The following is a 20,939-nucleotide window of genomic DNA, read 5'->3' on the forward strand; positions in this document are numbered from 1 at the left end:
AATCAGATGTTATTCCTATGCATTGAAGCCTACCTTATTATACAAGAACCAAAACAACCACGTTTACTAGCATTTTATGAGAATGTTTTATGTATTCGTCAATCATATTTTAATTATGGGCCTCAGTAGTAATATGGTATCAAAGCAAAAAGTAATACAACATAAGTCTTAATCCATCAACATTTCTAGGCTCTGAAGACAAAATACACACATTGAACTCAGCTTAAAAGGGAATAAATCAATGATCATAGGCATTTTACATTTCCATAGGAGAGTGACTTTTTTTTAGATTCATGGGAAGGGAAGAAAAAAGTTGACAGTATGATACTATTATAATTCATTCTAGTAAAAATAGGAAAGAGAAAAAAGAACTTCGATAATAACTTCATGATCAGCTGCATAACTATCGTACATAATTAAGTAAGTAGGTATTATTAAATACCATCATAAAATAAAGTATCTTCCTGCCTTCTAAACCCTAGAAGGGAATATTAATATTGCATGTTGAAATATTTCCATCATACTGAGTCATCCTGTCATTTAAAATGATAATAACTTAGACTTATACAAAGATAAGAACTCAAGCTACATGAGACTTTCGAGTAAAACACCTAACTTTAAAATTATTTTAATGGCAACTTAATTGACAAGTTACTCAAAAGTGAATGATCAGATTCCAAGCACTACAACTTCATGGCCTTTTATATCATTGTCATCCAAATAGTTACAGTCTGAACAAGTGAAAGAAGAAACATCCTGATTCACTTTTAAAAACCTCACAATGGATCATTGCTATGAGGAATTTATGCATTTATACTTTACAAGCAGGTACACTAACTACAGATTGTCCTTCCCATCTGAGTATTTGAAAGTAAACATTATTCTGCAAATTTAGATATCTGAATTATGACATTAAATAACTTGATACATAAAAATACAGACTAATACTGACTCATATACCTATATAAACATGAGGTTGGTTCCTACTAAACTGTGTTCTACTCAATAGCAATCAGCTGGTGTCTCTGTGATGTGCACAGAACTTCTTTGGATGTAGTGATTTAGGGTCTACACACTGAATAAAAGAATAGTTACCTCTAGTGCTGAAATAAATCAAGGCTTCGCCTGTGTCCCTTACCTTTGCCATGGCTTCTCCCATCCTCCAAAAGCGGCACTACAATAGTGTTGTTCACATTTCCAGGTGACCGCACAGCTGTGTAGACAACAGGCACCGACTGTACCACCACGGGGATGCGGTGAACATGACTCAGTTTGTTAGACTGTAAATTCATGGGACTTGAAGGCGGTACAGGATGGATAATGTGCAAAAACTGCTGGCCTCCCACACCAGATGCAGAGGCAACAAGGGGCCCTGGAGTTAATACTGTTGACGAGGATGATGCTGAAGATACTGATGTTATAACAGTTGGGGATGAGGCTGGACGACTAGAAGACGATGAAGAGGTTGAAGTTGAAGAAGGTGAGGAGGCAGACGCTGTCATGGAAACTGGGGAGGATGAAACGGCTGTGGGGGATGTCCTGGCTTTGTTGATTGACAAGTCCACTGGCTCAGTTTGTGTTTGGAAGTGATCTACAGATAATGAGTCCTCCGGGGGCTCCCCTTTCACATTATTTAGCAACAAGGGAACAGCTTCCATATCGGGGTAGTTGTGGACGTTTGGAGACTGTGGGGAGAAAAATGGAACATATATTTGTATTTGTTAGTCATACATTTTAATAGATACATGATTTATCACTTGAATGTTAAAAATTTTTCTCTTATTGCTGTGGAACATTAATTCTTTCTCCAAATATCGGAAGGACTGTTCTGTAACAGTCATCATAATTAAAGCTGAGAATACAAAAGTACAAAACAGAGTAAGAGAAGGCCTCTGTCATACAGACATTTTCATCCTACTGAGAGAGACAGATAAAACTGTTAAAATCCAGTGAAATAAGTGTTCTATGAAGGAGAAAGAGGCCACGGGAACCTAACAATGAACAGCAGTTTTACATAAAATCTTCTAAAAGACAAGTTGGAAAGCAAAGCATTAGCTACTTAAAGCTCTAAATCCAACTTATTTAATTAAAAACATTCATTTTGTTGGTTTGATCCATCACTGAATTTATGAGTCTCAGTTTCCTCAGTTACAAATTAATGGGAATTTTGATTAGATAACCTTAAATGTTCATTCAAGCTCTAAAATTCCACAATTTCATGATTCTAACTTTTACTCAACACTATCATAATGTGGAAGCATAATATTATCTGGGAACATACTAGGAAAACTCACTGGGACATTTCACCTTTCACATTTGGTGCAAGAGCTATCATATCATTCTCATTATGGGCAATAAAAAGGGGCCTAAGGTTTTCCAACCTCCCACATCTGATTACTAAATGATTCAATACAAATCGTGTCTAATAAGTGGATTACAACTTAACTCTTCGTATGACAACGTTTTCTCAACATATAGAACTACAATAGACATTTTAGGAAATAATAATTTTAGAGAAAATGTATTTGGAAAATTTAAATTGTCTGTGACTGTTTTGTTTAATTTAAGATAATGATAATAATTGTGTCCAAGTTAATTTTTGTTCTTTTAAGTTTTAACGAGCAAAATTTAATTGTAATAATAATGAAGACGCTAAGATTCTACCCAAACTAATGGGTTCATATGTTATTTCTGGGCATGACTATATTTTATTCTTACACTTACTCACTCATAAATTCAACAAATATTTCTTGAATGCCTACTTCCAAGGCCCAAAATGACCCAAGAATTCTATTAGCATGTGTCAGTCTAGCCTTAACAGAGAGAATCAGACTATAACAGATTATTTTGGCTACATCTCATTTGACCAGGCTAACACGGACATTATTGTTCTATTATATGAAGACTAAAAAACCCTTTTTCAGCTTCATTATGGTATCAGAACAACAATATCTAAAATTATACTAAATTGGTTCATTTCATTCTTTGTTTAATAAAAGATTTTGGTTTGCTATTCCCCCACAAACTTGAACATACACTTAAAGGAACAAAACATGTTTCTTAAGACCTTCTTCATAGAATATAAATTACAGCTCCATTCAAAATACACAATAGGCAGTCATACAAGGGAATTTTATTCAACAACAATGATGAAAGAAAGAAAATAAGTCAACAATGGTACCAGATGAACTTTAAAAAGGAAAATGGGCTGATTTTTATTGGGTTTTTCTTCTGACTCTAAGTTAACATGGTTACTTACCCACGAAAAGATAAGAATTAGAAAACATAAAAATGAACCATCCAAAATATCTTCTCTATGAAATTCTAAATAAGATTGCATTTTATGTGCTGAAATTGAGAAATAAGTTTTTTATTCTTCTCAGACATTAAAAAGCAAAAGAAAACAACAAACACCATAAACTGAACTACTTACACAAAAAGTTATTAGCATTATTTACTCTTCTAACTAAGATAGCGTTTCAACTGGTTCCCAGCATTATCATTTAATTTCTTTGTAGAACAATGTAAGATGTTTCTTATATTATGTTATACCCATAAAGAAATTATTTGTTGAGGCTGCTTTCATAAAACATACCAATTGGTTGGTCATTAAAATTATAAAATACATCACTAGGCACATATTATCAAAAACTGTTTGACTTCAAATATAGTCTTGATTAGTTTCTCCTTTTACTGTATTAGGCATATCAAAAATTCTAATTTTGAAAGTTTTTCTCTTCCTAACTATTTAGATAGAGAGAAGGTTCCTACATATGTTTACAAACCAAGGGCTAAGGTGTGATTCATCACTGTAGAAACATTTCATAACGTAAATGAAAGACTACTTCAGCACAGACTATGACAATACAGGAGGTAGTAAATATGGAGCTTATTTGTAAAGCGATGGCTTCTGAGGTATCAAGCTTCACTGAGCTTTGCAAACTGCTCAGACTTCTCTAGCTTATGAACAGGAGTCACCTTTTGTAGGTACCTGCTTAATCCCTCACTAAGAAAAATATTTATTCCTTAAGCTGTTTTACAGCAAGAAAAGAGTATGCCTCTTATAATTCTGTTGTATATACTACAAAACTATGAAGATCAAATATTAAGAGCCCCTAGGAACTTTCAAATACTTGAGAATTACATAGCTTTTGCATGAGCTCAAACCAAAATACAGAAAATGCTCATAAGAATAAAGAAGGATAACCCAAACCTTTGGACCAAAGACATATCTTATTTGGAACCTTGGACATATTTCGCATGAATTTATAAGCGTAAACATCACAGAGGCACATGTTGGTTCCTTTTCCATATGTAACAGTTGAAATGCAGCCAGCATGTCCAAGAATAATGCCTCATCAGTATAAAGAGGACAACATCCTTATTGTACCATTCATCTCTTTACAGTGTTGATATAACATTATATCTTCACATACTAATCTCTTCTACTGTGATAATGTGGCAGGTAAAGCCATCCATAATTCCAGCTTCAGGCTGCACATACATATATGTAAAGCCAGCGGTACTGCATAAATATGGCGTCAAAACAGTTATAGTGTATTCTTGATCCTGAAATTACCTTAGGAATTCATTTCTTTACTTATAGAAAGTGGAAAATTGAAATGCATTGGTTCTAAGGTATGAATCCATCAATGTGGAGCTGTAGGGAGGCGCCGGGCATGCAAGAGACAGCCAAGAGAGAGAACCACAGCTGCGAGAAACCAAAGGAAAACACCAAATAGGAGAAATTAAATAAAATAACTACAAGTACTTGAGAAAATAGGAGAAGATATGAGTATGTTACTAGGAAACAGCCTTTAAGGGGTAGGGACACTGGAAAAAATAGAAATAATAAAGAAAAGTTATATGTTTTAAGCATGATGGGGAAGTGAAACTTCTGAAAAAAGAACAAAGGATTCTATATTAAAATTTTACCCTTGGTTACCAACTACTCAATTCTTGATACAAAACTGAGGGACTCCTCATAGCAAACTCAACTAAGCATTGTTGGTTGTTTGTTTTAAATAAAAGCCTATCAAGATTTTTGCTTGGGGGTAGGTCCTGTGGCCGAGTGGTTGGGTTCACACGCTCCGATTCGGAGGCCCAGGGTTTCTCTGGTTCAGATCCTGGGCATGGACATGGCACTGCTCATCAGGCCATGCTGAGGTGGTATCCCATATGCCACAACTAGAAGGACCCACAACTAAAATATGCAACTATGTACTGGGTGGATTTGGGGAGAAAAAGCAGAAAGAAAAAAAAAGAAGATTGGCAACAGTTGTTAGCTCAGGTGCCAATCAAAAAAAAAAAAAGATCTTTGCTCGGGACTGGTGACTTCAGCTGAATTTTTGCTGAGAGTAATTTCATTTTCCAAAAGATTATATAATATCCCTCGAAAGGTTCCACAATAATTTTTTTCATAAAATGTCTTAAGAAATAATTGCATAAATACACACAAAAGTGCAGCAAGGTAAATACAACAGTTTGTTTAATAAAAAATGTGTATGTGAAAATCTAAAGATAAACATAAACAGGAATATGTCATCACATATTATCATTTTCTTCAAAAGTTTGAAAGTCAGTTTTATTCATAATAGTCCAATCAATAAAATATTACAAATACTATCCTAGCAAACATATTCCTTTCAGTCATCTGGGCATTACATGTGAGCTTTCCTAATCAGATCATCTTTTTCCTGAATGAACTTTTTAAAAGGTAACTTCACTTTCAGGTATTTTGTTGAATGAATGTAAAAAATGAATTCAAAACCTCCTATGTGTTAGTACCCAGAGTACTAGATGCGTTTCCCACAGTCAGCCATTCCTATCAGCTGAATCTTATTATGATCTGCCGGCCAATAAAAAGCATTTTTAATACTTAATGGTCATATATTTTAATCACCTGGTAATCTTAAAAAAAAGAAAAAAAAAATATCTGGACACCATCCTATGTCTGGAAAGCTCTCCAGAGATTCTTACGGGTAGTCATGGTTGAAGACCACTTGGGTAATATTCTCCTGGATGTTATCCAAGATTTCTATGCTTTCTGTTTCATCTTTAATGGCCCCAGGCATTTTGAGAGATGTGGCACCTGTGCACACACACACATGCACCCACAGACACAAACAAGATGACCCCAACTATCCATCCAACCATCTCTCCATTCACCGATTCATCCATCTATCTTGTTTTAAAACAAATTATGTTTAATTTTATTAATTTTTCGAGAAATAATCTCATGGCAGTTTTTAGAAAGGATTATAAAGTGACTTGCCCAATATTACATAGCTCGTGGCTTAACTGTTACAAGAATCTTTGCTTCATGGCCTATTGTGTGATTATTATAGAAAGAAAATTTGATTTGGACAGAAAAAACTTGAATTCATGACCTACACTGTCACTTATCAGCTGTGCAATTTTGGTATCGTCATTAAAATTCTCTAGGTCTGAGTTTATCCACCTATAAGAGAGAAATATTAATTCCAAAACTATAGAATTGTTGCACAGATTGAATTAAGAGAATTAAGTACTTTTAAGTGAAACAGAAACGTGGGAGAGAAGCAAGTGAGCTTCCCCTGTTAGAACTAAAAATTCCAAACACAACCTAATCTGTTAGGAAAACTCTCAGAAGGGACTTGACTCACTGAACTCAGCATAAGATACATTCTGATGCATAGTCACATAAACACAGCCACCGTGGAGGTAGAGTGTTTGCTAAACAACCAAACCGACGTCTATAGTACAAAAGTAGCTGAACCAGTTGAAATATTGTGGGTATTTTTAGGGTCTGCATATGACTTAGACACATTTTCTCTTAAAATATAGAAGATGGTTTCTGAACTTTATTTTCCGTATTTTTCAGCTTAATTAGATTGACCCACAGGATGATCATGTAATAATTGATGGAATATGTTTTAATTGATTGGTCTGATTTCTTAATTCCACAATATAAATAACCTATATCAATCCATAGTTCAGTTTGTATCGATTATGACAATAATATATAAATATATAAATAATTGTTTTGGTACCTTGGCCATTCTTTAACAGTCTTCTCATGGGATGAAACAGCAGGGCATTATTCGCTTCCTGTGTCTCAGTAGAAAATTAGCTTATATAAGTTGCACTGTCTGACTTGGTGATTAATTGAGCATGTACTCTTCACGGGAGGTGCTTAGAGAAGTTTACTCTGCACTCATGTAAAAAAGGAATTAAACTAAATCTGTGACTCCCTCCCTGTGCTTATTGGAGCCTTTAAGTTATACTGCATTATTTTCAATGCAAGTATATTTTAATTGAGCCAGCGACAGTGGTCTAGTGGTTGAGATTCGGTGCTCTCACTGCCGTGGCCTGGGTTCATGTCCTGGTCAGAGAACCACACCACCCAAGTGTCGCTTGTCAGACTGTGGCAGTTTCATGTTGTTGTGATGCTGAAAGCTGTGCCACCGATATTTCAAATACCAGCAGGGTCACCCATGATGCAAAGGTTTCAGCAGAGCTTCTAGACTAAGACTAGGAAGAAGGACCTGGTCACCCACTTTTGAAAAAAACTGGCCGTGAAATCTCTATGAACAGCAGTGGAGCACTGTCTGATACAGTGCCAGAAGATGAGAAGATGGTGCAAAAAGACTGCACGCGGCTCCGCTCTGCTATACACTGTCGGAATCAACTCAAGGGCTTGAGACCAACACTTTCATTAAAGTGCTGAATTCCTTTTTTTAAATGAAGTTCACAGTAGGTACTTGCCTTAGTTTTCATGCCTTAGTTTTCCTCAATGGTAAATGAAATTTTAAAAACATGAGCACCAAACTTAAAGCAAGCAACCTGCTAAATCTGGCCATTTTTGTTCTAAGTGTAAAAATCACCAAAAAGAACATTGCGAATAGAGTATGCAGATCACTTTCCTCTCTACTGTTTTATTGTACTAAAAAGAAAAGTCTGTTTTTCAAGAATCGTCTTGCGTGTGCCCTGATGGTCATCATTCACCTTGCTTTCAGCCCAGTGAATTTTCTTGACTCTACATGTTCAAGGGCAAACTCTTAAATGCCGTGAAAGCGTGACTTGATAAAAGAAACCAAGAAAAAAATTACAGCAAAGAAAACCAAAGAAAGGAGAAACAAATTGTAGTTCCTCTGAAAGTACAGATGAGAGAATAAAAGGAAACAAGGAGAAATATCCTACAGTGACAATCTGGAACTTGGTTTCAAAAGTACTGAATGAGTTATCTATTGCATGTAAGGGGAAGGCATTTGAGTGAATATTTAATGCAACTGTTTCATCTCAAGTGTTAGTTTGAGAGATGATTAACTCCTTAAGAAAATTCAGAACATGTGTGTAATGTCATGGACTCTCTGTCCTTCTACATTTGTTTTTATGCTTTCACATTTGAACTGAAAATGCTAGCCTTTAAAAAGGGCTCCATACACATATTTAAATTTACACCGTATTTCCCTTATTTCCTAGATATTTTGTTTTTCCATGACCTATTTATTTCCCTGGCTTTCATGAGTCATAATATTTACTCAAAGGAATCAGAATCTATGTTAACAGTTGACTGCAAATCTGCAACTCTGGTTTGGCATGTGTGTGCTGTGAAGTCGGGGCAGTGTCAGGCGAGAAAGATTCTCCTCTAGGGTGGTGGAGGATAGACGGCATTCTGTTCATGCATTTTTAAAGTAAATAACAGACATTCCTAAACAATGAAGACTGACAAACACGTTTGGACATGAACATAATGTATTATACGTTATATGTAAATATATAAACATTTAGCAAATAAATATTTTATTTCACCACATAATCAGTGAATACTCATCACATTTGCTAGATTAGAACATTGTCCTCAAGATATTAATTCACTTAAGTCCTATTAACCTGAACAAATGACATAAGGAAGTAATGTCACTAAACCAAATGTCACAAAAGGAAGTCTAGGATAGTTTTGTTCCTATTCTCTTACAATTACTTTTAAACTGAACCTCACAAAGCATGAAAATATGTCTTAAAAATAAGATTTATGTGGGGCTGGCCCTGTGGCCAAGTAGTGAAAGTTCCATGCACTTCACTTCAGCGACCTGGGTTTGCGGGTTCAGATCCTGGGTGTTGACCTACACCACTCATCAGCCATGCTGTGGAGGCATCCCACATACAAAACAGAGGAGGATTTGCACATATTTTAGCTCAGAGCTAATCTTCCTCAAGCAAAAAAAAAAAAAAAACCACACACACACACACACACACACACACACACACCCCCCAAAGAGAAAGGGGCGAATCTTCCTCACCAAAAAAACAAATAAATAAATAAAATAAGTTTTATGTCAACTATATGAGACTTTGGAAAAAGCAAAACTACAGAGACAGTAAAAAGATCAGTGGTTGCCAGGGGCTTGGAGGACGGGAGGGGAGGAATGAGTAAGTGAAGCGCAGGGCATTTTTAGGGCAGTCAAATTCTTCAGTATGTTACTGCAATGGTGGATACTTCGCTATGCATTTGTCAAAACCCACAGAACTGTACAACACAAAGAGTAAACCTTAATGAAATAATAAGGTGTGAATATAAGTTAATTAAATCATTAAGTGTACAAATGTACTGCACTACCACAAGATTTTAATAACAGGAAATTGAGCAGGAGGTGGGAATATGGAATGCTTAGGTAGAATCTGCCAAATTATTCTTATTTTTTTAATAGATTTATTTATTTTATTTTAATTTTTATTTTTTTCGGATGTACATCTTATTTCGAATTCTGTGTACATTACATCATGTTCACCACCCGAACACTAATTATAGTGCATCCCCTCACATGTGAGCCTAATTCTTTAAGTCTAAATCAGTACCACAAAGATAAATTCCTCTAATTATTTTTTAAAAATTCAATTCAACATTAATGCTGTTAATGAGATTCAATTGTCTATTATTTTGTCTACCATTCTTCACAATTAATCCAAACCTATTACCACAACACTTGTAAATCTAAAAAAAAGAGAGAACTGTTACAGGCTTATCTTTTCTACCTCATGACAGGAAATTTTTTTGTTCTTTTGGTTTTAAATTATTATTATTCAGCAAGTGATTTAAAATATTAAAGTTTCACTATACATGAGATGAAAAACATGTCTTACAGACTTTTAGAGGTAAAAAGTTCATTTGCAGGCCAGCCCCAGTGGCCAAGGGGTTAAGCTGGGTGTGCTCTGCTCCTGAGTGCAGACCTACACCACTTGTCTCTCACTGGCCATGCTGTTGTGGTGGCTCACATACAAAAAGAGGAAGACTGGCAGTGGATGTTAGCTCAGGGTAAATCTTCCTCAGTACAAAAAAAAAGAAAAAAACAAGAAAAGGGTCATTACATCTTCATCCTAGGCCATTGCCTCACTGAAGTACCTTAGGCAAATGTTTTGTGCTAGTTGCATATTTTAAAATATGCAATAGTGTTTACCATTCTCAAACAGGTTAATCTTCTTTGTTATTAGATAGACTGCTTTCGATTTCATAAAATGTTCACCTTTATGGTATTTCTGAGTTTTCTCTCTAAGTTATTTTGATAATGATACATTCACAGTAGAATATATCAAATTTCAGAGACAAGAAAACTTGATCTCAGAGAGGTTGAGATAGCCAGATGATACATTTGGAAACCCTAACACATTACAAACATAAAAAGCAATAATATGTAAAGGGAGGTATATTTGCAAAATGTAGGTTTTACTTTTGGCATATTTAAAGCAAGCAAGTAGTTAAGAAAAGCCTCTATATGTTTCTCTTCTCATAGAAAATGCCTTTCAAGAGAGTTTGACACCCAAGCCAAAACAAGACTAACGGCAAAGTTGAGAGAAACGTCTCTTTTCCCACCTATCCCTGGTATCAGAGGCGGAAAGTGGCTCTACTAGAAAAGCAATAGTGTTTAAATGCCCCAGGATATCATGAGCCGTAGATTTAATTCCATCTCAGCTCACTAAAAAATTAGTGAAATGTCCTCATGCAAACCAACATTTTTAAAAGCCTGGGTTTTTGGCTCCCTGGTAAATGAAGTATAGATTCCAGCAGGTTTTTCTGAGGATCTCAGAGGGCAAAACTGTCTGACGGTGTTTTAAAGTGGGCCCCTTTTTAACTGTGATGGCCACAGGGCACACACAGGTGTACATAATAAACACATTTATTTGGAAAATGAACTGTACAAATCAAGTCTCTGTTGATTTGACCCATCAAGACCGGCATATGAGAAGGCGAGAAGGGGCAGCCTGGAGCCTAAGGGATGGCAGAGGCAGAAACTGGAGAGCAGAAAGGAGCACAACTGATGCGACTGAAAAAGAGAAGCTGCTGGCCAGGCAGGACCCCTGCTCAGTGGGTGTAACTTACAACGACAGGGGAAAGTTCGGCTCAGTACTCCTCTCGGCTGGGATGCTTATTTATGAGAAATAAGGATTTTTTTACATGATAATAGTAATGCTGACAATAACGTAGTAAAATGGACACAATCATGCTGCAGGATAGCAATGTTAATGGGTACACACTTTTAGGAATGCTGTTAAACTATGTCTTAAGAACCGTAAAATACCTGAAAACCAATAATTACATTTTTAAGAATCTAGGCCACTGCCACGCCCCCTCTCTTCTTCCCTCTCTCCCCTCTCCTTATATATGTACACGAATACCCACAACACACACCCTCTCAAGCAGGCAGGGAGTGACTTTACATTCAGGGTCCATTCAAAGTCAATTCCTAATTATTTTATTCTGAAAAACAAAACAATGTTTGGAAATGACATCCTCAGTCAATACCAGTGTTGGCTCTACGAAATCACCAAAGAGAATATGCTTAAAAAAAAAAAGGAGCCAAGGGGGGAGGGCACTAAGGGTGAAGTGGTGTACCTACAACATTAATAATAACAATGTACAACTGTAATTTCACAAGGTTGTTAACTATCATAATCTTAATAAAAAAAAAAAGGAGCCAAGGAATGTTAACACAGATTTAGTCATGATTCCTGCGGAATAACCTCACAATTTCAAGTGCTGGCACTGTGAAGAAGCTTTCAAAAGACAGTCATTCTGTTAGAGAGATTATATATTTACCAATTATTTCAATATCACGCAAATAAGCACTTCAGGAGGCTTTAAATCATCATTGTCAAGCAAATTAGACAAGAATTGAGATGACGTGTTCCAGAAAACTCTATTAGATGACTTAAAAAGTGAGGACAGACATTGACGTTGAAGTTGCATATGAATACACTGAATGAAATAACATCATAAAATTTGAGAGTCTGGAAAAATTTACCATTTTAAAATGTATACACTATTTTATACAAAACGTGATTTTGAATTTGTTGTGTAATCTATCAAAATATTTTAACTATTAAAGCTGAACTATCTATGAGTTTATATATTCAAGTTGGTTACAAAAATTTCCTCCTGGGAAAATAGAGGATAACCTAATGTAGGGACTCACATTTAGACATAGATGGCAATTTGGGATTCTGACAAAGATGTACCCAAAAATATTTAACTTTGCCTTATTTATAGGAGTAGTAAACATTAGAAACAACCAAGTGGGCTTAAAAAAACAGAATAAAGTTTGGAACAATGGTCTTAACCCTAGCTATGAACTAGAATCATCCGTGAAACATTTTAAAGTTTCAGGCCAGAGATGCAGTAGGTCTGGGATATGATTTAGGCACCAATGATTTAAAAAGCATCACAACGTGATTCCAAAGATCAGGCAAGTTTGAGAAGTAATACTCAACAGCATGAGAAATACCATCTATACAATGTTAAGTTAAAACATATTTAAATATAAAACTGCACATAAAGAATGAACTTAATTTTGGCCTCCCCCCCCCCAAATATTTTTATTTATATATGAAAATAAGAAAAAAGGGTAGAGGAACTACTCCAGAATGTTATAATGGTTTCCCCATCTGGTGAATTTGTGGGCGGTCTATATTTTCTTTTTTACTTTTTTCCTAAGTTTTCCATATCTTCTACAGTGAATTTGTGCTACTTTTAAAATAAAAAGAAGTGTTATATTTTCAGAGAGATAAAAATATGATATATAAAATATATTTTAACGAAAAATCTAAAAAGGGAACAGAGGCATTTATAATTTTTAATCTGGCTTTTCCTAGATTCTAGTAAACCATGTTATTAGAAGAACATTACTATACTACACCGTTATTAGAAGAAAACAAAAAATTATATTAAAAGTGCAGTTTGCCAACGGTGTTACTACTATCAGTTTTAGATTGGTGGCATGGTTATTCTACAGAAATTAATGTATCTACCCATATAACTGGAAATTAAAGAAAAGAGCTAAATATAATTGACATGCAATTTCAGTAACCCCAGTGGGTTAAAATTACAGATTTTTCTGGAAACCCCAAGCTGCTGCATTACAGTTTACAGGGAAAACATCTTCATACTTGACAAACTAATGCAAATGATTATATAACAGTGTATAGGTACTACAAAACTTTTCATGTTTGTGATGAAAAGCTTTCACTCACTAAGTATTTAGTGAACATTAGCGCAGAATCAGCACAGTACTATGATAAATGCGAGGATTCTACAGAAGGGTTTTAACGCCCCCCTCCCCCAGAAACAAGTCTTTCTTTTTCCCTCTGTAGAGAATTAACGAGAATTTCATCACTTTTTTAGTGAACTGCATTCAGAAGACATGCAACGTATAAGCAATGGGGAACGTTTCAACCCCGTGCTGTAAAAAATGGAGGGCATTAAAAATGAATTTGAGGAAACAAAATTGTGCTCTTTAATTGAACTTCTTCAGAGTGTACACACAAAATAAGTCTGCATACAAATAAGTATTATAGAGACTTTACAATCATAAATTAAATACTTAATTACTAATAATTAAATAATAAAGATTATTAAAAATGCAGGAAAAATAGATGGTTATACTTCATGTTTACTACAACATTATCTGGTAGAAATTTCTCCTCTAGTGTTATAAATGAAGAGAAACAGTCTCACAGAAGGTGGAAGAATTGTCCGGGGCCACAGTGTAATGTGGGTCTGTGATGCAAACCTAAGAGTGATTCCTAAGACTGAACTTATTCCCCCACGCTCTTATCAGCCCTGGGACAGTGGGAGCTCATGTCCTTATTTGAGAAATCTTTTTCATGCAGTTCATGCGAAATTAGTATTTGGCAATAGCCAACTGAAGAGAGTATAAAAATGAGCACCGCCTGAGCAGCTGTCTTCTAAGCACCCACTCCCTTCCCTGCTCTATCCAGCAACATACAGACTTAATGGCATGAGGCAGGTATCGGTGACCCACATCATGATGTCGATTTCTTTAATTTCTTTTTGTTCTCACATTAAGCTTTAGCTAACAGCAATGAGAAAAATCATTCTTAATTTACGCATAACATCCCACATTTTGTGAATATAAGTTTGAAAGAAATGAAAAAAGATGGGAGAATAAAATGGAAAAAAACAAAAGCCTAATTAGATTTGTGAGCGGTACAATTACAAATCTAAGTGGAAATATCAGCTTACCACTTAGTTAACTTCTTTTGTTCCTTTTCTTTTAAGCCAAACACTCAGAAATGAAAAAAACATACATTGTCTTATTTTTAACCAATGACGCAAGTCTTTTGATAAAAATAGTGTAATAAAGTGTAACTTTTGTAAATGGAACAAGAAGTGAGAGGCAATGCAGATTTGTAAAAAGGGACTTGTCTGAACTCTAGTTTAAGCTCTATCTTACATGACCAGTTCACTCACCATCTCTTTTCTAATTGAAAATGACCTGATTATGCTTTTGCACACTCAAGTGTCTCTTATCAACTCCAGCCTTACAGATTTCACTTGTCTTGAGTTAGACACCACTCTCCTGTGCTTCCAAAGCGCTCTGAGGTTTGTGTCCTTCCCTAAGGAAGCTGAGAGCCACTGAAGACACCATTGTTATCTGGTTCTTTCATAGGCCAGCACCTATCACAGTCCCCGGTACAAAGTAAGCACTTAATTAAAACTCATTAGTAAAGCTCTAATTGCTCTCTAATGCCCTGATTAACTCTGAAATCAAATAAATCTATGAAATTACCCCATGTCTGAACCTAAAAACAAAAAATATACTTATTAACTTAATTATAACATATAAAAATTAGAGTTGAAGTTTCCATCAGCTCATTTTCACTAAAAAAAGAATTTATTAATTGTCATTTTATTTTATTTTTGCTGAGGAAGATTCACCCTGAGCTAACATCTGTTGCCAATCATCCTCTTTTTGCTGAGGAAGATTTGCTCTGAGCTCACATCTGTCACCAATCTTCCTCTGTTTTTTGTAGTGAGCCACCATCACAGCACGGCCACTGATAGATGAGCGGTGTAGGTCTGTGCCCAGAAACCGAACTTGGGCTGCTGAGGCAAAGCACACCAAACTTAACCACTAGGCCACTGGGGCTAGCCCTTAATTGCCATTTTTATTAATTCCTCTCACTATAGCACTTTGTGACTAGTTTCAATATATTAAAAAATAATTTTTAAAAGAAGAGAGTATAGAACATTTCCAAAGGGCCTAAAACGTAATGTACGAGTTACATTTTGTATTTTTGTTAGTAAGTACATCCCTTTTGTTTTTTTAAATAAACAGAAAATGCATAGATAGAATTACTGAGTATTCTCAGTAATAGAAAGTTAAAAGATAATGTTCTCTCTTGTTCCAAAATTTAGTTTTAATATCTATCAAAGTCCCCGAAGTTAGTTATGATTCTGTATGTATTTTTTCTGTCAATTGGGAAATAATACATAGAAGGGATATTATAAATCTTATAATTAGATACGATAAATGTAAGTGTCTGATCCCTGTTAATTTTCCAGCCCATGGTAACAAATAATAAATGCTACTTTAATCCCTTGGGTGGGGATGCCCTGTACCAGGAAACTCATTTCCCTCCTTCCCTCCAAACTCTACCGCATGCTTTCCATAGATTTTATTCTGCCTCCCTTTCTCTCCTCTTCCCCTGATTGCTTACTGTGCTCAGCTCCTTTATGCTAATTTTATTTGACTAGAACTTTTGCCTACCTCCATTCCAGGGTCTCCAGTTTTACCTACATATCTGATATCACAACTCAGGGCAGGGGCGATCAGACAAGTCTCCACAACAAAGACCAAAGGTCAATACTGCCGCAGTTGAGAAACCTTGCACTAAGCTAGCATCCTTCTGCTACCATCTCTTTTCCTCTACCATCCTGCTTTCCTCTCTTTTCTAAACTTTTTTAGATTCTTTTGTTTTCCTCTCATTTTTTCCTCCTCAATTTCTTCCATACGGGATAATCATGTAACAAATCCACACACTCCAAACATGAGTACGTACATCTCTGTGGGTATGTGGGATGGTTTATGTATTGGGATGAATGCTAGTTAGCATGTTGAGAGTCCTGTGACTTCTTAGCATACAGTCTACTTAAAAACTATAGGAGGAGTGAGAACATGCACAAAAATTAATGAGGCATTTATATATGCAGATGTGTGTATTGTGTGTGTCTGTTCATATGTGTCCATCTTGTAAGTATTTATTGTTTAGTTTTCATACTTGTGCTTAAGTGCATGAACAGAAGAGTGCAGATATACCTGTTTTTTGTAAAAGTCAAGGGGGGCTGGTGTTGGGTCAGAGAGCTCAAGTCACAAGCACGGTTGACGATTCCCAACTCCATTAAGCATCTGCCTTTCCTCTAGGGATTCTGGATATCAGCCCAGAGGATGGCTACTGCCAGCTAAATCTAGACATCAAACCTGAATCATCTTTACCACATATAAAAGCTTAAAGCATGTATATCTAACACTTAGAGACATATGTACACGCATTAAAGTGGACTCATTTAATCCTCACAACATCCCAATACAGGAAACTATTATTAATCACATTTTACAGACAGGAAACAGAGACTTGGAGCGGTTATAAAATGTGCCAATGGCTCTACAGGTGGTAAGCGGCAACGTCAAGACACAACTTTTAGTGATCTCTGACAACAAAACCCATGGCCTCAACTGTAATGCAATATTGACTCCTATGATTGACTCTATAATGTATGCCTACAGGAGATTAGGAGAGACAGAAATTACTGCCATAAAACAGTCTCCTTTTATTTCGTGCAATTTAAAGAAGACTATAATTTTTAATAAAGAAGAAAGGGTCAAAAAGTAAAAGCTTTCATGGACTTCACAAACATATACTAGCAGGGTTGTTTTCCTTTATTAGTTTTCCTTATAATACCTCAAAGAAAACAACTGTACATTATTCAATTATTTATTACTGAATAAATAAGAAAAAAGAATCAGGCACATTAATCACTTCTTTGATCCTATGAGATAAAGTTACTCTGTGTTTTTTGGATTTAAATGATGCCCGTGATGAAATCTCAAATTAACTATTAAATAAATAAGCAAGCTCACATTTACATGGTTCATTCTCTTCTTAGCATCACTGCTTTCAGTTGCAGTAAAACAGCCAACGTTCAGTTATCTACAGTCTTACAAGGGATCGCAGTACAAGTAATCCCAAATGACAGATAATCCAAAAAGCATTTATGTTGGGTTTTAAATTCATTATATGATTCCAGCAGATTTACTGCCATAATTATATTCTTTTTCTCAGGCTCATATTAAAATTCATTTGCATTTCTTGAGCACAAGCCAACTGACAGCAGAAGGGGGGTATCCCAGACACATGCTGGATGACAAAGGAAGTCGATTTGCCATTAGCAGCTTTTCCTGTAGATAATCGACATGAAGATAATCAAGAATTGATCGTGAAATTGCATTCTGTATTTATTAAATGTCTTATATGATTACTTAAAGAGGATATAATACAATATGACAGCAGAGGTGTGACGAGCATGGGCTGGGGACACTAACAGACTTACGTTTGTGCCCTGGCTCTGCCCTTGTTCTGTGATCACAAGCAAGTTGCTAATCTTTCTAAACTTCAGTTCCTCACTTACAAAATAGTGCTAATATTTGTACTTGCATTTTAAGGGAATTCTGAAGATTAAATTATTGAATGCACACAGCCTGACACAATTAAAATTAGTTGCGGTTGTATTTTTTTCTTGTAACTATTATTTTACCAGTTTTACACTAGCACTGAAACTAGAGATTACCACATCTGATAGTTTGTATCAGTTTAGCTTCCACAAAATGACACAGCCTTGATTATTCAATAAATTATATAGCACACTGTAGGGTCAAATGTTAAAATTTGTTCACAATCTGCTGCAACAGAAGACAGCTGGACATATTTATGATGTAAGTATCAAAACTAACTGCAAAATACTAGAGACACACAATTTCTCGTTTTAAATCCCTGGGCCATATATGTTTCAGAATTCCAACTTTTAGCATTTTAGGAAGGTAATAGGATACTGTCAAGAGGGTTTGGGGTGGAACTGCATTCTCAGACACATGAATATTTCTTCAGTAAAACAAATGAGAATTTACATTGATACAAATAAACACTATAAATATCTGCACATCAGTTCAGACCAGGTTTTAATTCTAAATGAGTTTTTTACAAATGTGAACATTTTAGGACTTTTAAGGATTTTAGAATTACAGATAAGAGATTGTAAAACTGGATTAAATAAAAGTATACCAAAAATACCAATTCTACAATTTTTCATTAATATTCTGCTACATATCACAGAATTATAGGGTCAGATAATTGAGGAATAAAAAATCCTTCTCTTGGTTTGCATAAATGGCCCTGGATAATTTCTTGTCAGTGCAACTCTAAAACGCAATTCAAGCGTAATTTTATGAAGGATATGGCATTGTAGAAAGGTGACAAAAAGATGGCAATATCCATTTACCCTTGTATTTCAATTAGGTATTAATTTCTCTCATAGCTGTATTTTACTGGTGAGCTGGATTAAATGATTTGATTTGAGTTTTAATAGTCTATTAAATTTTTTGATGCTTTGACTCATGAGTAGATGAGATAGAACACAAGCAATATGATAGGAAAAGTGGCTGGGTTCTTTGCGAAAAACACTGATTTATACTCTCTTTTCCCACAAATACACTCAACTTGAATCAGGTTGTAAATATTCCCCTAAGATTATGTAGAAAGATAACATTTTGTCGTATATTTGCAAAAGACTGAAGGGAAGGGTTTATACCATTCACTGACACATGAATATTCTTAGTATAAGAAAAAGAGAACATTATTAACTACAAATCTACTATATCCAATCAGAAGGGTTTCAAATTACAAAGGAATTCAGAAGTTCGTCTGACTGCCAAGGCAAGACTTGCTGAAAATTCTGTTCACCAGGAACATCAATCAACACAAAGTTCATCATTCAGGCTGTGCTAAATTTTCTAGAACACCTGACGTGAGAAGTTCACAGAGAAATGATGAAAAATATGTGTAATAAAAGTGGTATATAAAGAAAGACCATAAGAACAAGAATTTTGTAGAAGAATTAATGTTGGCAACTCTGAATAAAGTTGGTTGAGAGTAACAGTTTTCAATTTAATCTAAAATTAAGGAGTAATTAAGAATTAACAAGTTTAAAAGCTTCAATTGTCCAAGTACATGTATAGGGAGAACCTTGATAGAAACTATATGACGAAAGACATATATACCATTACATAATAATAATAATAATAAAAAGAAAGAACGAAGGCAAAAAAAGGAATCTCCAAATAAAGCAAATGTTAAAGGTCAACTTGATAGGTGAATTTTAAGCATGACTTTGTGCTTCTTGTTACTATACACAAGTAATATATGAGTAGCTCTATAGATCACATTACCTCAAAAGGGGACTGCACACATTTTTCACCATTGTTTCAAAAGACACATTAAACGGCAAAACTTTTTCATGAGGGCCTTCACGGCTAGGACCCAAACTGATCTGACAGAAAATAACCTGTAATAATCTAGACAATTCATATCAGAGAAAATGGGGGAGAAGGGCTAAATTTAATTTCAGCTAAGGCAGACTAGTTTGTATAAGATCAACTTTCCTACTGGGAATAATAATAATAAAAAAAACTGGATTAAACTTCAAAAAGTGCAATTCTAAGACACAGGAGAGCAGCTAAAGCACCCAAGACTCGAAGGTCCAAGATCCAAAAAAGAAAGAAACACAGTGAGAGGAGCAATCATTCTATACTACTTTATCTTTCAGGCATAATCACACTGTCTGGTATTCAAGTAAATATTACAAAATATTCTAGGCAACTATTCCAAATCACTTAAAACTAAAAGGAGAAAAATTGACAATAAAAACACTCACTAGTGATTTAGAATTTTCAGTTATCAAACATAGCCTTTCAAATAGCTGTCGTAATATACTTAAGAAAACAGAGACAGAAAATTTGACTCCAAAGTTGGAATCCACACACACACACACACAAGCCAAATATAAATTCCAGAAGAGGGTCAGCCCCAGTGGCTTAGTGGTTAAGTTTGGGGCGCTCCACTTTGGCGGCCCAGGTTCAGTTCCTGGACGCAGACCTACACCACTCATCAGTGGCCAAGCTGTGGCAGTGACCCACATACAAAAAGAGGAAGATTGGCAGCAGATGCTAGTTTAAGGTAAATCCTCCTCAACAAAAAAATAAACAAAAATTCTAGAAGAGAAAAATACAATACCTGGCATTGAAAACTTGATACCTATGTTTAACAGCAGAATAGACACAGTGGAAGAAAAGATTAATGAACTGAAAGATGACTAGAAATTTGCCAGAATGAAGTCTCTTGGAAGGGAGGGGTGAGTGGGATAGTAAGATATTTTAAAAAGCATAAGACATATGAGATAGACCTTACGTGCGTGTAATTGGAGGCTCAGACAATTGGAGCTCCCAACTGGAGCAGACAGAATAGGAAATAGGGCAAAGTAACACTGAAAAACATAATGGCCAAGAATTTTCTAACCTGATGAGAGATATTAAGTTGTAAATTCAAGAATC

The 20,939-nt window shown here is 35.3% G+C and overlaps 1 protein-coding gene across 7 annotated transcripts in view; it reads right to left on the bottom strand.

Moving 5' to 3' along the window:
- The window catches only part of KLF12 (KLF transcription factor 12), a 585,204-nt gene that overhangs the window by 136,969 nt on the left and 427,296 nt on the right, over positions 1 to 20,939 (bottom strand). For all 7 annotated transcript variants that reach the window (XM_070239860.1, XM_001496646.6, XM_070239863.1 and 4 more), the window contains one exon: positions 1,139 to 1,685. In XM_070239860.1, coding sequence (XP_070095961.1) covers positions 1,139 to 1,685 — 547 coding nt within the window. The remainder of the gene's footprint in view (positions 1 to 1,138; positions 1,686 to 20,939) is intronic.

This window comes from Equus caballus, chromosome 17, assembly GCF_041296265.1.
Source record: "Equus caballus isolate H_3958 breed thoroughbred chromosome 17, TB-T2T, whole genome shotgun sequence".
Taxonomy (NCBI): Eukaryota; Metazoa; Chordata; class Mammalia; order Perissodactyla; family Equidae; genus Equus; species Equus caballus.